The sequence below is a fragment of the Anopheles merus genome, chromosome 3R, assembly GCF_017562075.2.
Source record: "Anopheles merus strain MAF chromosome 3R, AmerM5.1, whole genome shotgun sequence".
Lineage (NCBI taxonomy): Eukaryota > Metazoa > Arthropoda > Insecta > Diptera > Culicidae > Anopheles > Anopheles merus.
The window spans coordinates 46,479,477-46,495,232 of record NC_054084.1 but is presented as its reverse complement, the minus strand read 5'-3'; the positions used below and the strand labels follow the sequence as shown (position 1 = coordinate 46,495,232).

Sequence of the window (15,756 nt, the reverse complement as noted above, 5' to 3'; positions counted from 1 at the left end):
AAGCCATCTTGTCACCTTAATTTGGGCCTACCATGCCTCTTCTGTCTTTGTGGACGGCCTAAAAAGACTTTACGAACTGGGTCGTTCGTTTCCATACGTAGAACATGACAAATATCCTTCTCTGTGCATCTTCCTCTCGAACGCGACTAAGAGGGTTTCGTTAGATTTATACACGGACGGGCGGTATACACTGCACGGTTATCCTTGGTTTCAATAGAACCAGGAACAAACATTTAATGTTTAAATTTATGGGTGGTCGTCATGAATCTTAATAAAAAAGTATGGCGGAAGTTCATTTTTCCTGCACTGTTTTCCAACATTTTCGTGCTAATAAAGGCGGTTCGATTACAAACGGTACCATTCGGAGAATCTTCGTCTTGATAACGGAGCTCCAGTCCAGTGAGGAAGGTAAGCAGCATAAAACGATGAGATGTTTTGGAACCAAAAGTTCCAGGACAAACGTCTCCAATTTGTAGCACGCTTAGAGATCGATTACTCCCCAGCTGTTCGAGCAACTTATCAGTTCATTTTGAAGAAAATTAAAGGAAGTTCAACATGGTTTCGCTCTTAGGGCCGTAGTGTGCCATGAAACAGAAGATCTCCAGACGAGTCACAGCAGCCCGACACCTAAGCGTAATGGTGTCTGTACAATCGATTCGTTGGTCTATTTTAGCAAAATTTTAATTTAATTATTTAATGCATGCATAACGTTATTAAATTCCATAACTTTACATATGAAAACGAGAATAATTGTACAATTACTACAATACCACATATGTATTGCATGCATACCTACATTTACAAAATTGCATAAAAAAGTGATAAAAACATAATTAAACTTTCGCTTTAAATCATAACTTTTTTTCTTTTTTTTTGTAATTAAAATCATACTATCAGCAACAAAAAGATTGATATAACGCTCTAATGTGAATACCTAATCAATAACTTTATTACCAATTTTATATTACGCATAAAGAAGCAATAATCTTGTGTGACTCGATCAAACCCGCGCTACAAAAACGAAATTATTTTGCTAAATTAAACTAAACTAGAAAGTTTAAAAAGCAACTTGTACGTGCAAATAACCAGTACACAGAGCAAATGGAGCAATCAATTAAAAGATACACAATCATACCTGATAACATGTTTGTACCTATACCTATGTCGAGGATTAGTGACTACTCTAGGAGGCTACTACTACATTGATATGTGTACGTACCATCAGTATAAGCTTAAAATTAATATTGCACGATTTCGGAACAAACAATGTGGTTCGTCGGCTTTCACTGGGTTTTTTGTTTGCAAATTTTCTTGATTTTAATTATGCTTGCATCGTGTTTTGCTTTCTAAGCGAATTTTTATACGTACACTGTTGTGGAAAAAAAGAATAAACATACAATTTACATGGCTAGTATTCAGCAAGCGACTTCAGGAACGAGTGGCTGTCTCTTGTTTAACGCCATCGCGTCTTGTTTATGCGCGCGCGGTTCGCAGAGCATGTCCATTTTTCGGTAAACGGTGTCGGCAGCTCTATCTGAAACAAGATTGTGGATAGATATAAATATTTAAAAAACAAACAACACATTTTACTGCTATTAGATGAACTATTGAGTATGAAGAAAAAACCTGCCCCTTACCTGCAAGTAGCAATGGCTTACGGCGTATTTCATGCATCCGAAAGCAAAACATACGAGCGCAGCAGTAAAGCAATGTTTAGTTTGTTCAGCATCTACGCGATAGCCATCTTCCAACCTTATGGCACTAGCACCGCCGCGGTATTGTCGTTGTAGCCGGCCGCCAGATTGAGTTTGTATTTATGAAATGACAGACAGGAGGCCACACCCTTCCGAGGTGCCATGAATCCTTCGTTGCTGCGGCCCGAGCTAAGCACCACACCGTCCAGCCCGTAGATGACGATCTGGCTGGTTGCACAGGCGAGAATGTCGGCGCTCGTGTGTATCGCCATCGCCGACACGTCCGTCCCAGCGCTCCAGTTCTGTACGGAGGAGTACGCTTTCCTTATATCGTAGAGCCGTACGCTAGCCGACACATCGGCGGTCACTAGCGATTCGCAATCGTCGCGCAGACAGATCGCCAGCACCGGGTTAATGTGTTCCCGTATGGTTGCGCAGCGCGTTTCAGCTGGCGGACAGCGGCGATCGAATATGCGCACACTGCCATCGTAAAACCCGGCCGCAAATATACCGTTCGGCGCGCAGGATAGCTTCAGTACGGCCGTGTCGGAGCCGCTCGGTATATCACAGATACGCATCTCCCGCTCAGCATCCCACAGGCGTATGTATTTTGCTTCGCCCGCCGCCATAATCGTTTGCGTGCGCTGGTGCCATGCGAGCACGAGACCGCCATGGGCGGCCGGTGCCGCCTCGCTACAGCTTACCTTGGCTGCGCTTGATGTATTGAAATCTAGCAAACCGTGCCACGCTGAAAGCAGCTGATTTTCGTCGCTCGTCTCCTTCGGGCGCCACAATCGTATCGTGCTGTCGCTGTACCCGGCCATTATCACACCGACGTCGTGCGCGTTGAGGAACTCCAGCGACGTGACTGCCAGCGCGTGGCTACCAAACCCGTGCGCCGGCAGCGGCTCGTTCGATGGCTTCAGTTGGTGCGGGAACGATGATAACGATGGCTGTTGTGACTGTGAGGGCGTCGGGTGATGCTGCTCTAGGAAGGATTGATTAATTAGACGGTGCGAACCATGGTGCTGCAGACTGTGGTAACCGGAGCTGGTGCTGCTGCTGGACAGGTTGCTGCAGCTGTCGTAAATCGATTGTCGTTGGGGCGTTAGGGTGTGCGTGACTTCCGTGCTCATATTCACTACGATGACTCGATCCCTGGGAAAGCAAGAGCAATGGTTCATATATAGTTCCAACTTGCCAAACAAATTGCTTGGTGTAAAGTATGAAAAAAAAAAAACAAAATGCATTCACTTACTTGTATGCGAAAGCCACCTGTTCGTCGTAAGGATTTAGCTTGATAAATGTCGGTGCATGCTGCGTACGGCAGGACCAACTTTGCACATCTAGCCGCTTAAAGATCGCCTTCATGCGCTGCGTACGCCCCTCCGCTCGTACCTCTTTGTTGCGCAACCAGCGCGATTTGCGGATGAGAAATTCGTACGAATTGTGATCCGTACCGGCCGCTTTCGCTTCGTTCATTCGCTTCGACGGTTGGGCAAAGAAGCTGACCGACCATTCGATGTATTGAGTCCCCACGATCGGCTTCAGCGGAGCCGTCGATGACGACAGGGAGTGTGAGGACGATTGCGAATACGCTAATTTATCCGGACTGTCCGTATAATCAGGTCCGGCCGCTGGACTGTCGTTCACCGCGTGGATACGCTTCTTCATTGCTAGTGGCGTCTGCTGATTTGCCAGACGATGGTGACTGCCCCCGTTGTCACTGGGGCCGTGTATTCCGCCGTGCGTTGGGGGAGACTCGCCCGCTAGATAACCGACACGGGTGTTCGGCGACGGAGGTAAACTGACGCTGGCCGCGCTACCGTAGTGGTGCGAGCTTTTGTCGCATACCGTCACCTCCTTGGCGCTGTCGGCGCGCACATAGTCAACGACTTTCTGCGCCATGGAGGCAACCTCCGGGAAGGGATCTTTCGACAGGGCAATGAATCCGTTCCACAGCTTCTGATAAAACCCAACCATGACGGACGCTTTGCCAACGCCAATAATATTGCTCGTGCTTAGGACGCGCTTCATCGGATTGGTGGTCCGTTCGGGGCTGTCCAGCTGCAAAAACGTGCCGGCAAACTGTGACTCGAAGAACAGCACCATCCACTGAAGCGCAGCAATCAGCTCCATGCGTACCAGCGGGCTCATATCGTTGCTTACCGTGGAGAAAAGGTGCATCGCAGTCGAGCGATCGATGTTGTTCGCATGGTCCGACCGTTGCTTCACCGAGCTTATAAACGTGCCCAGCGCATAGACGGCAGCAGCACGCACCTCCGGATAGGGATCGCTGAGCAGGGGGTACAGTTTTTCGTTCGCATTGTCCCGCACGCCGGACCACCGTGCTTGTTCGTAGTTCTGCCACAGATGTCCCAAGCAAATGGCCAACCACTGCCGCAGCAGGGGATTGCTGTCGTCGTTCAGCTGATCGAGGCAGATAGACACCAGCTGCCCCTGCAGTGCACTCGACTGTCCGTTCGGGAAGTTGTGCACGATGCTAGCGAGCACAAACGCGGCGTACGTTCGATGATTGCCCTTGAACGGTTGCCCGCCGGGATTGGTGTCCTGCAGGGCGATCAGGAAATACTTATGCCCCTGCTCACGGATAAGATCGATCTGGCACGTCCCATCCACTGCAACTATTTTCGCCCAGATGAACACCAGACACGGTCGCAGCTCCTTGGCCGAGCTTTGCAGGAGCTTCAGCACGTACGGAAAGATGCCAACGCTCAGCGCCAGGTTAACCGCCCACGGACCGAGATCAACAAAGTGTCCCAACAACTCCAAGGCACGCAATCGGTGAACCTGCGACAGAAGCACCTGCAGCACGATCGGCAACTGCTCGGGCGGGCTGCGCTGCTCGGTGCTTCCCTCTAGCCACACCTGAAATGCCGTCAGCTGCTCCTCGAAGAAGGGCGAATGCTGGAATGGTTTTCCCTTCTCAAGCATGTCCGGCAGCTGGGCCAGCGCCTGGTCTAGGGCCAAATCCCACGCCGACCACATCGGATGCCGATAGCTGGGGGGCAATGCCGGACTAGAGATGGGCGTGCAATCGTAAGCTCGCAGGATACGCTCGGCCAGCAGAAAGTTGCGAAACAGGCTCGCCACCAGCAGGTCCTGGCGGAACAGCTTCTGGAACAGTTCGGGCCGCAGCGTGTTCCACGCAATCGTGTCCGTAATGGCGGTAAAAATCCAGTTCAGCTCACCCATCATCGTCCTCCTATCGTTGAGCTGGCCGGGAATTTTCTCAATCAGTTCCTCCGTCACCTCCGGCACCAGTTTGGAGGTGGATTGAAGCGTAAACCACCGTAGCGCCATCTTGACCGGCGTGGTAAGGCATGAGGTGAACAGATCCGCTGGCAGGTTGGGATTCATCGGCAGCAACTGATCGGCAGCACAGGCCGCGAGCTGAATACAGTTGCGATACGTCGTCGTTCCAGCGCCCCCAGTCGAAGGGGAGGGTGAGCTGCGACTATCCTCTGCCTGTAGGTCGCTGCCCGTGTGTCCCACCGTGCTGCCGCTTCGATTCCTTATATGCTCCACCTCAAGTTCGTGCTGGTCGGCAAACGTGTGAAAACTGTTCACGATAATGCCGGCATTTGAGCAATCGTACACGTAAATCGATGGAGCGCCCATCCACGTCTGCAGGTCGTATATGGACAGCGGGATGTACTGCGTGAAATTCCGATTGAACACCCAAATTTCGCCATTGGCTGTCGGACGCGGCACACCGTGCCCGTTGTAGTGGAACAGCACACGCTCCTCTTTCGCATTCCGACGCAGCGAGGTGCACAGCTTCTTCACGTCCTCCATCGTTGGGTCGAGTGAGTGCCGATAGCGGGCGCGAGGCTGCCACCGTTCGTACTGCTTCTGTAGCTGGTAACTGATCATCTCTAGCGCTTTCCCGGGCGAGTAGGATGCCGGATTGATCCAGCACTCTACCCGCGCACACTTGTCGATTTTGACCACATCCGGTGGGTCGACACCAATGTTCAGGCACAGCACCAGCGCCACGCTCACCGTTTTCATGCGGTCTCGTACACGCCAACATTGGGTCGTGCAGTTGATGCCAAGGATCTTGCCCCGATGTCGCTCACAGTTGAAGCAGACCGGCAACAAAGCATCATCCTCATCTTCCGCGTCGTTGGAGTCTTTCGATTGTTCTGTTGTTTCAATCATTATTTACATGCCTTTTACGGAACCGACGGAACGCAAATGGAGAGGTTGAACTCGACGGGCTGGACAGAGCTGCAAAGAACAGTAATACTGATATGTTAGCATTGTACATGAAAGCGACCACAACACAGCATGATCAACACCCGATCGAACCTTTCTCCCTGTTTTTACTCCTCTCAAAGATGACGATGATGCTGCTGCTGCTGCTGCTGCTGCTGCTGCCAGGAACTGCTATCAATCTCCTTGTCCTGTTATCAATTCTTTTCCTGATTATACCACCGCTCGTTCTTCGGCTTATCGCTCGAAACCTCACGCTAGTTTTCTAGTTGCACAGCGCTGCCTCCTCCTCAGTGTCGTGCACCACTCGATGGGCCCGATTGTTATGAACGTCCCACGCCACCCAACTTCACTATGCCCTTTTTGCGTTTGTTTTTGTTTTTCTAGCGTGGCGCGAGGAAAATTTCTCACCTCCAGAATAGACAAACCCGTTGCTATGAGCTTGTGTTTGTTTTAGGTTCTGAGCACATCACATGTGGTAGCCAAAAAAACACCTCGACAGGGCACGGTCGATACGTAAAACTATATTCCGCAGTGGTTCTGCACGCAACGCTTAATTTATGCTTTTGTAACACAGCTACCGAAAGGTTGCTGCTAGAAGCTGGTCCACGATCAGTGCAACAATGTTTCGCTCAGCTCAATCACAGCCGACGATCAATCGCACTGTTTAGTTTGCACGCACTACACGGGCAAGAATTACGACAATTCGCACACCAACCTATGGTTCTTTTCGGATAATATGCGAGGTTAGAAATTGAACACTTTTTCGTTTTGCTGCGACTTTTTCTTATCTTCTTCGAGGGAAATTTGACAGCTCATCTGACTTTTTTATGTACGGGCATTAACGTAAATAGGGACCATTTCGGACGGGCTCAATATCCTTCAAAGCGCTTCATAGCTTTGAAACACTGTGCACCAATTGGAAAACATGCAATCAATGCAAATATGTTTTATTAACATTTCGAGATTACCTTTTTGCTTTATTTATACATAAACAAAACTGAAAATGAAATGGCATCCGTGCAAGGTACACCGAACTGGCTAAAACCTCGCGTGTTACGTATAAACGCGTTAGATTGCGAACGTCAGAGGCAACAGAAACGTAAACAGCATTTGCATTTTTCCAAACACATTTTCTCTTTCCAGTTGTCGCAGGTAGAACGCGTAAATATCGATACTAAAACATGAATCCCGGACGATTGGGATTAGCGCCGCTCTTGCAAGAGAATCCTTTGTGGATTTCGTGGCACGACTCGAACTGGATACCGGTGCTCAATCCGGGCAATGTGATGGACTACTTTTCGGAAAAATCCAACCCATTCTACGACCGAACATGCAACAACGAAATCGTCCGAATGCAGCGGCAAAGCCTGGAGCTTCTAAAGTACGGGCTGGAAATGTCCCATTTGATTGTAGTCGTGTAAGTCTAATCGCCCTTTGCTTTTGCTCTATTGCAGCAACATGACTGGCGTAGAATACATTCCCCTCCACGTTCAAGACCCCATACTGTACGTGATCCGCAAACAGCACCGACATTCGCCGACAGAGGCTACCCCGATGGCTGACTACTACATCATTGCTGGTACGGTGTATCAGGCGCCCGATTTGGCCAGCGTTTTCAACTCGCGAATATTGTCCACCGTGCATCACTTGCAGACGGCATTCGATGAGGCCAGCTCATACTCCCGGTACCACCCGAGCAAAGGATATTCGTGGGATTTTTCTTCCAACAAAGCCAGTACGCATGCAATGGCGGAACAAGGTAGCTTGCTATGGAATGTGTTTTAAATGCCAAGCCATTTGCTTTCCGCTGTTACAGTTGCCGAAAAGACCAAAACTCAAACCAAGAAGGAAGCACCGGTGAAAGAGGAGCCGAGCTCAATTTTCCAACGTCAGCGGGTGGATATGTTGCTGGGCGATTTGCTCAGAAAGTTCCCGCTACCCTTGCCCCAGATGACAAACAATCCTACCGGCGGTAACCCGTCCGATGCAGGCAATGCGTCTAATAACCATGGTGGTGCTGCAGGGGACAGCGATCACGTTGGTTCTGATGCTATTTTGATCAAACAAGAGCCAACCGAGGCAGGCGTTGGACGGGGCGGTAATAATGATGTTCCACCGGAAAAGAAAATGAAACTGTAATTCTACTTATAATTAAATGTGTAAGATGGCCCTTCTCGGACCTTGCGTGTATTTTGTAATAAAGAGTTCTGCGAAACGAATCCGTTATCTGCTATAAATCCACAGGAAGTACACTGTTCCCTCAGAACGCACTTCTTGGAGAATGTGAAGATATCGAAGCATTTGTAACTTAGCATAGCTCTTCTTGTCCAATGCTTTGCCAGATTTGTGCAATAGATCGTCCTGCGTGATGAATTTATGATCTTTAGAAAGGAAAAACAGAACAAATACGTTACATTATTTTGCTGTGACAATCATAAATATGTTGGTCAAGCAGTTTCTACTAAATAAAAAAAAGGATGCGGGCAAAGCTGATGCCGCGACATTTGTCGCGAATCAAGACGTTCGACTTACCAGGAAACTTTGCCTGCATGCTATTATAATCTTTCCAAGCACTAAGATCATGCTGGTTGGAAACAGCCTTGCGATGTTTGTACATAAGCGTGTATTTCTCCTCGAAGCATTTAATCACATCCTTTTCAAGGAACTGGATCAGTTCGGACAGTTGCATGCGACCCCGCAAATACTTGGGGATCGTCTCAAATTCTTCTTCCGTTATTTCTGCATCAAAGTCATAAAAATGTATCTCCTTGGACTTGGAACGTGTTGCAAACGGAGATTTAGAATAGTCTGTGAGGTGCATTTTCGAGGGGTTGTCGTTCTGCAGCTGAAAGACGGATCAAGATTCTCGCATGAACTAATATAGCCTTATATCTACTTGGAACATTGTACGAACCTCCTTGAGTGGCATTGATTTCGGTGTGTCTGATTGAGCAGGTTTAGCATTTGCCGCCTCGCTGTGTGGTCCAACTTCCCACAGATGAAGCATAAGTAGTTCGTTGCGTCGCATTTTCTGCATTATTTTGATGAATTGTGAACACACATCCTTTCGGTCCGTTTCGAGGTATTCCCTGGTGCGCGATAATTTCTCCGTCGCTTCACCCGAATCCTCCTTCAATTTGTTTAGATCGGCTGCGACGAACTCTTTACACTTATATATGTCCAGAAACAGTTCGATACGTTGAATGGTATCTAATTGCTTTTGGAGAATAGCATCCAAATTTTGGTCCATTTTTCTTCGCTTGCGTTTTCAAGAGCTTACGTTTGTTGTTGTTTGAAATTGTAACAGTATCTGACCGTCTGACATTTGATTGACATTTCAATTTTTATAGCATCTTGGGAACGTGTGTCGGGATCTTAGTTCTGTTCAAATTGGTTCGATGTATTTAAAATTTTACGTTTTTTTTTTGGGGAAGAGCGATTTTATTTAAGCATATTTACGATTGCCTGTACAATTAGTTCAAACAGTTAATAGATGTGTGAATCGGGAATTTCAACCGTAATCAATAGGGTTTTATCAAATATTATTCTTATAATATACATTATACATAGTTACTGTATTAAGCAATCAAATCAAATATTTTTCCGATGATCTATGATATGGCATAGTACGGGTTTTTTTTTAACGAATATATAATTCTGAATACAAACAATGTAATAGTTTAATTTTCCTAAGCGTGGCTACAGATGGCTACAATGTTTTAACCGCGCGCTGTAGAGATAGCCACACAAACGCTTGCAATGCAGTACGTATACACCTACCGAACCGATTCAGAATGCATTTGTGGCAAACGTGTAGCAATGCAGTCGCATGCATACTTGACGAGTACTATTTTAAAACCTTGTAGTCGCGTGTTACTTATCGACAGCACACGCTTGCAAGGTGCCTCGCGATCGTGCGCATCAGACCATATGCGGGCTTCTGTGTGTTTGTAAAACGGAATTACATATGTATCAAAATACCACAAACAGTACATAATGGAATTGTGATCCATTTAGTAGGCCACTTTGCATACAAACATTGCGTTCTTTTGATGCTGTTTTAAATTGGTTTGTGTAGGTTGAGGTACGCGCACGCTGCACACAAAGTAAAATGTGTCTGTAGTGATCAATCGCGGCAATCATGGCAATGTAGAGTGCTCTCCACAGCCTATTGCGCCGAGAGCAAGGTTTTCATTTTAAGTTGTGCAGTGCAATCGATCGGTACGGAGCCGAGGACCACATTCACGTTTTGGCTCTCGCATAGAAATTTCGGTACATCGTTCAAATCTCTTTTCCGCCCGTTAGAAAAAAATGTCTTCCAAATCCGCTTTTAATTCTTGTTCCTATGCGCAGGACATCGGTCGCACAGAAAGTAGTAAAGTTTTCGAAATTGAACAATGCATGTACAATTTATCAGAGGACTTTTTTCGCCAGACCACTCTACAAGAGACCGTCGCGCCGGTAGAAAGCGATACGGGTGTAGTCTCACCGGAAGTGTTCGACGAGTCGCTCAACAATGCTGCAGCAAGTGCGGCACAGTCCGTGCACCACATAGCGGATATCCTTCAGCGTCCGATTTCCGATGAGCTCATGAGAAAACTGTGCTTCAGCGAACTGCTGCTTGTGTGTGATGGCAGCGAGACCATCGTTGGAGGGGCCGTTATCAACGTTAGCCTGATAGCGGAAGAAGTATTGGCGGCATTTTCCAGCACCAGACTCACAATTCTTGGACATTCTACAGCCGAAAGTGAGCTGATGTCATTTGCGGACCGAAACTGTCGCCCGCTGCAGGAGCGCAAATGCGAAACGCTCATTTCTGGTACAATCAGGCAGGTGGGTGGGTGATGGAGAGGACGCTAGTTTGCAATGCAGTGTGACAATTAGCACATCCCACATTACGGGTGGCAACTACGTCAAGCTTACGTATTATGTTTTTTATCTGTTATATTTCGCAGGAGAAACAAATACAACTCTACTTTGATGAGGCCCACAACGTCACAGCTTACAGGCAGGAGAGCAATGGGTTGCAGACCGAAAGCTTTCACGGTTTGCTCTCGGGCCCGGGAAGGAGTGGGAAAGATTCGCCTGACGACAACAGGCCTACTATTTTGCCCGATGGACTGCAGCTGCTACTCTTGCGGTACTTAGTTCTGTCAAACTTTGTAGGCGAAATTTGCAGCCAAACAATCGACATTCAGGGAAGGGTTGGAAATTGCATTCACCACATTTCCCCCGCTATTCCAGTACCAAAGCATCGACGCGAAGGTACAGCTCAAGCAGTGAAAGAGATCAGAAAATCGACTTGGTATTCTGATGGCACAGAGCCAGAAGAAAGTGTATCGCATTACGACGCCTCCACTGGGCGTTTGCTGCGGCACGGTTGGAATAGTTCAAACTACATCCTCATTGAAAACCCGCTCGGTACGGCATCCCCAATGGCCGTAAAAGAACTCGAGCAAGGTATGAAAGATTACGTGCAAACCTTATCGGGATTGATTAAAAACCGAGCCTCGGTGAAAGAGATGATCGACCATGTGGATTGCACAGTGAAAGAGATGGATCAATGCCACAAAATTGTAAATCCGCTACTGAGAGATATCATTAAGGAAGTATGAAAACCGTATTTAAGAAATAAAAATAAAAAATTAACTAAACAAAGTTCAAATGCGTATAGGCTGAACATATTGAAAGAATAACATGGATACGGTTATAACTAGGTAGATATACCGGTTACCATGGAAACCATCCGCATAGTAACACGTGTTTGTTTTGCGAGACAAGTTTCAACAATCTGAGCAAACCATAATTGAGGCTAGAGATACGTGTACCTAGTTATTTGCAACCAAAATCTGTTTCCAGTGGAAAATGGCTCAGCTCAATTGTCCTCCCTGTACGCCTTGTGCATCCGTGTGCATTGAACATCAACCGATTCAAACGGTAAATTGTAAAGTCCGGTGAGAACCGCAGGAGTATTCAATTAAATCATTCTTTACACTAATTTTGAAGGAAACGTCTGTGGATAATCCATTTCACAAGCCCAGAGAAACAACGACAGCGCACATCAAAGATTATCAAAAAGAGGTAATTTGCATACAGTGTTTGAAAATATGTTCTTTTCTTTACGACACCCATGACAATGGTCTTTTTTAGTTACAAACGAGCCCGGTCGGATTGCCAGCAAGCGATCCGCCTCCGTACCTTCCGCAACGTGCTGGAAACTCGGATGGGTATCCTTTGGCGAAACCAATGGGCCCAATTGGGCCATGGGCGACTGGCCGTGTCGATTGGGGTGCCCTTTCCGGTCAAACCGGCACGCGCCCGGTCGTCAACCAGTACTCCATTACGCGCTATAGTGTCGACGAGTGGCGCCAAAGAAATGCGGACATGATCAATGCTTGCGAGACCACAGTAGACCATAGCGTTCAGGTGGAAAATGCTAGCAAAAATACTATCATACGAACGTACGCAATAGCGGACAAAACGCAAACAGATTGTACGCAGAGTTTGCATGTGCGGGCTAAAAATATCGACGATTTAAAGTGCGAACTGGATCGGGCCATTTCTAGCATGCAGGAGGAAATTGCGGCCCTCGAACGGCAACGCCGACGGTTGAAGCAGTCACTGGCAGTGCTACGTATGCCGGAGGCTATCGGTAAGAATGGCGCTGGCGCTGCTAGCTATCATCATAGATACTAACTGACCCATTTAAACGTTCAGCCAATGAATGTTTGGAACGCCGTACGGGTCGTCCAGATACGGAGCTGATTCGAGATCGTCCAGAGGAAGAGTTGATACAAGAGATTAGTTTGATTTCGGAAATTAAAGCAATATTGCTTCAAACGCTTGCTAACATTGAGCAGCAGCAAAGTGACAACCGGGCGGTGAGGCAACGAATGGAGTTTGACTGGAGCGAGAAAAAGGTAGCTCACGAGAATGATGCGGTCAATTGTAATCTTCGTAATCAGTCAACGAACACGCTGTTTAAGCCAGGAGCCACCAGATGCTCTAATGAGTAAGATATGAGACGTAGTATGAAATTGAACGATTGTTTGAGGTTGTGTTTTTTGAACCTGCAGGCAATCGACAGAAATCTACTGGGAAAAATTTACCCGTGAAACTTTGGACATGTATCACAACTGTCGCCACAAGTCGGAACAATTGCGGAACACACTCGATGCGATACTTACGAACGCGGCAAGAGATTTGCGTACCCAAGCCGATAGCGTCGAGCGGGCGTTAGCATCCCGTATATCGTGCATGGAGGAAATTCGTGAAAAGCTGGAGATTGATCTTCGCACTGTATGATGCCACAGAGGTATCCATCACATCGGGTCTGATTTTCACTCCATATCCTTTTTTTATCTATGGTAGGTCCTACAGCATCTAGCAGACACCGAAATTCAAATCGATAAGCTGAAGGTTGCCATTAGAAACATGGACTACGCGATGATGGTTGTCCAAACGCGTCTGGATAATCGCAATCAACGACCGAGGGTGGAAAATTGTCGGGATCAGCCTCAACATTTGCTGATTGCAGAAGTAAAATCCCTCGAGGTGGGCTCTTCGGCCATGAACGCTCAGCTCAAACAGGAAGAGGATGTCAAGCAGGAGCTTGTCGATCGCCGCAACGAACTCGAACGCGAAATCATGCTCAAGCGGCGCACTATCGCCATTGATCGAGACCGGTGCCAGTTGCTGCGGTCGCATTTTCCTTCCTCTACCGCTTTGAGCGGATATTGAGATGTGTTTGTGGTATTTTGAAGCGTTTGATTTGCACATTTAGCGATCATTCTTTATTAACGCTTTCCTTGGCAACAGGCTGGTTGCAATCAATTGTTGACAAACAACTCCCAGCCCATCCATTGCACGAGTTTGAATGCTAAATACACTGGCACGAGCGTTAGCGAAATGTAGATGTAATAGCCGAGATCTTCATCCATTTGTAGCACATAATGATTATTGGTGTTCTTTACATAAACCCTTTTTGTACGATGTATGTTTCCTGCTTAAATCACATCCAGGGAAACACCTTCTAACGCCGGGAAACTGAAAACACTGGAACAAATAAACACGGTTGAATATGATGGGTAATGTTGAAGTTTAGTCATAATTCTTACAATCTAGAAAGTTGAAGGATTTTGTAATTAACAGCAGCAGTGGCTACACAGCGTAGAGAAGAAATGCCGAATGATTCCCGCAAACAAAATAAACTTTCAGTCAAAACAAAATAAACTTTCTGTCAAAATAAAGACATAGGGATGTAGGGCTATCTACACGTAGGAATAATGCAAGGGACATTGTGTGGATAACACCGCTTTTACACGGTAGTGCGAAAATCACGGTTCGCAGTTCTAACTGTTCACAGTGTTTCTACAGTTTTATGTAAAAAAAACTAAAACACCTAAAAAACACGTTTTAAATGCACTAAAAACTTTTTGATGGAAAAACTATTTGAAAAAAAATGAAAAATTATTTTTAATTATTTTTCTTTGTGTTTATTTTTCCCGGGGATTATTTTTCTTTGTGTTTTATTGTCAAGCAAAGGTCATCGATGAGATAAACAACACAATTTGATTCGTTTAAGTAGTTGTGTATATTTCCTGAATATTCATGAATTATATAAAATGTCACACAATTTACTGTATAATCACAATCACTTCACTCAATATTCCTTCTTCAATGAACTAATCAAACTTGTGCAGCATCAATGAGATGATTGACGGCGTCAGTCTTTGACAATTTGACAAGAGCCACCTTGTACCGATGTCATGCATTAAAAAGCTATAAAGTTCCATCAAGTTCGGTACCCTTTCTTAACAAGCCTTCAAGTTCCATCCTGAACCATACACATCAGGCAAACCAGCCGCAAGGTTCCAAAGAGTACCGAGTGCTAGTTAAAAAGCGCCATAGTTTTACAAAATACAGGTGTCCCCCGAGATACGACTGTATTTGGGACGGAAAAAATGTCCCAAAGCAAGGCGTAAGTCGAAAAAGTCGTATGTCGAATATCTCTGAATACAAAGTTTATAACCGAAGTTGAAGAGTTTGAATTTATGAAATCGTGTATTTTATTTAAAATAATGTTCGATAATGTAATAATTATATTTTAAAAACCGTACACAATAAAGATATGCAAGATTGGGTAATTTTGGAATCTTTGGAAATGTGTGTATAACGTTTATCAGCCCAGATATTCAAAAAAATACATCAATTTCTTGTCAATGACAACTTTTAACTGTCAAAATCAAAATCGTCGTATCTGCGAATCGTCGTAACTCGAGGGGGTCGTAACTCGGGGGACGCCTGTACTTCTTATCTCTTAATCAGCCACAAAGTACGACATCGGAACGATTTTTTGTTAGCCAGCCTCAAATCAGCTATAGAGTTCGAGCTGGTTATTTGGGAGATAGCTTGCTGCCATTTTAGCTTGTTTACGTACTGGTTTTGGTGATGTCCCAAGTAGCCTTAAGAAACTTTATTTGGGGTAACTGCCAAATAGAGCAGTGACAACATTTTTGGTTCCGAACCGAGAAAGCGTGGGTTCAAATCCTGATTTTCCATCGTTTTTTTCTTATTCTGTATTTGTTTCTATTTAAAATAATAGTTCCTTGCTATAATTAATATAAACAAAATTTATAGAGAAGCAAAATTAAAGTGCTACCTCTTCAAAAAACTTTATAATTTCATTATATTCACCATTCATTAGCAGAATGTGAGAAATATCCCAAGTGCCACAAATCCACTAAACGACCACTAAACGGCTTCTAAACGCCTCAAATTCTCTACCTAAACGGAATATAGAAAGACTTCGTTTAGCAGA

The 15,756-nt window shown here is 45.9% G+C and overlaps 6 protein-coding genes across 8 annotated transcripts; 3 read left to right on the top strand and 3 right to left on the bottom strand.

Annotated features, from left to right (window-relative positions):
• Positions 1-927: 927 nt before the first annotated feature.
• LOC121596212 (regulatory-associated protein of mTOR) lies at positions 928-6,752 on the bottom strand. The gene is made up of 4 exons (XM_041920963.1): positions 6,030-6,752; positions 2,953-5,948; positions 1,638-2,852; positions 928-1,534 (listed from the first exon to the last, which is right to left on the bottom strand). The coding sequence occupies exons 2-3, from the start codon at positions 5,877-5,879 to the stop codon at positions 1,754-1,756; spliced, it is 4,026 nt and encodes a 1,341-aa protein (XP_041776897.1). The 5' UTR covers positions 5,880-5,948; positions 6,030-6,752; the 3' UTR covers positions 928-1,534; positions 1,638-1,753.
• Positions 6,753-6,971: 219 nt separating this feature from the next.
• LOC121596889 (mediator of RNA polymerase II transcription subunit 6) lies at positions 6,972-8,157 on the top strand. Its single transcript, XM_041922255.1, has 3 exons — positions 6,972-7,317; positions 7,391-7,671; positions 7,753-8,157. Exons 1-3 carry the CDS (start codon positions 7,118-7,120, stop codon positions 8,073-8,075), a joined length of 804 nt encoding a protein of 267 aa, XP_041778189.1. The 5' UTR covers positions 6,972-7,117; the 3' UTR covers positions 8,076-8,157.
• LOC121596888 (spindle and kinetochore-associated protein 1-like) lies at positions 8,045-10,030 on the bottom strand. Its single transcript, XM_041922254.1, has 3 exons — positions 8,851-10,030; positions 8,469-8,781; positions 8,045-8,317 (listed from the first exon to the last, which is right to left on the bottom strand). Exons 1-3 carry the CDS (start codon positions 9,184-9,186, stop codon positions 8,160-8,162), a joined length of 807 nt encoding a protein of 268 aa, XP_041778188.1. The 5' UTR covers positions 9,187-10,030; the 3' UTR covers positions 8,045-8,159.
• A 95-nt stretch (positions 10,031-10,125) lies between these two features.
• LOC121596887 lies at positions 10,126-11,611 on the top strand. 3 transcript variants are annotated; one of them, XM_041922253.1, is made up of 3 exons: positions 10,126-10,769; positions 10,892-11,076; positions 11,181-11,268. In XM_041922253.1, the coding sequence occupies exons 1-3, from the start codon at positions 10,248-10,250 to the stop codon at positions 11,248-11,250; spliced, it is 777 nt and encodes a 258-aa protein (XP_041778187.1). In that variant the 5' UTR covers positions 10,126-10,247; the 3' UTR covers positions 11,251-11,268. The 3 variants fall into 3 exon arrangements, with proteins under 3 accessions (XP_041778187.1, XP_041778184.1, XP_041778185.1); XM_041922251.1 differs by having other exon boundaries at positions 10,167-10,308; positions 10,371-10,769; positions 10,892-11,611; XM_041922250.1 differs by having other exon boundaries at positions 10,892-11,609.
• A 97-nt stretch (positions 11,612-11,708) lies between these two features.
• On the top strand, positions 11,709-13,849 carry LOC121596886 (tektin-4). Its single transcript, XM_041922249.1, has 6 exons — positions 11,709-11,873; positions 11,943-12,017; positions 12,087-12,588; positions 12,654-12,948; positions 13,013-13,235; positions 13,308-13,849. Exons 1-6 carry the CDS (start codon positions 11,802-11,804, stop codon positions 13,674-13,676), a joined length of 1,536 nt encoding a protein of 511 aa, XP_041778183.1. The 5' UTR covers positions 11,709-11,801; the 3' UTR covers positions 13,677-13,849.
• LOC121596890 lies at positions 13,766-13,876 on the bottom strand. The gene has a single exon (XM_041922256.1). The coding sequence runs from the start codon at positions 13,874-13,876 to the stop codon at positions 13,766-13,768; it is 111 nt and encodes a 36-aa protein (XP_041778190.1).
• Between the last annotated feature and the right edge of the window lie 1,880 nt (positions 13,877-15,756).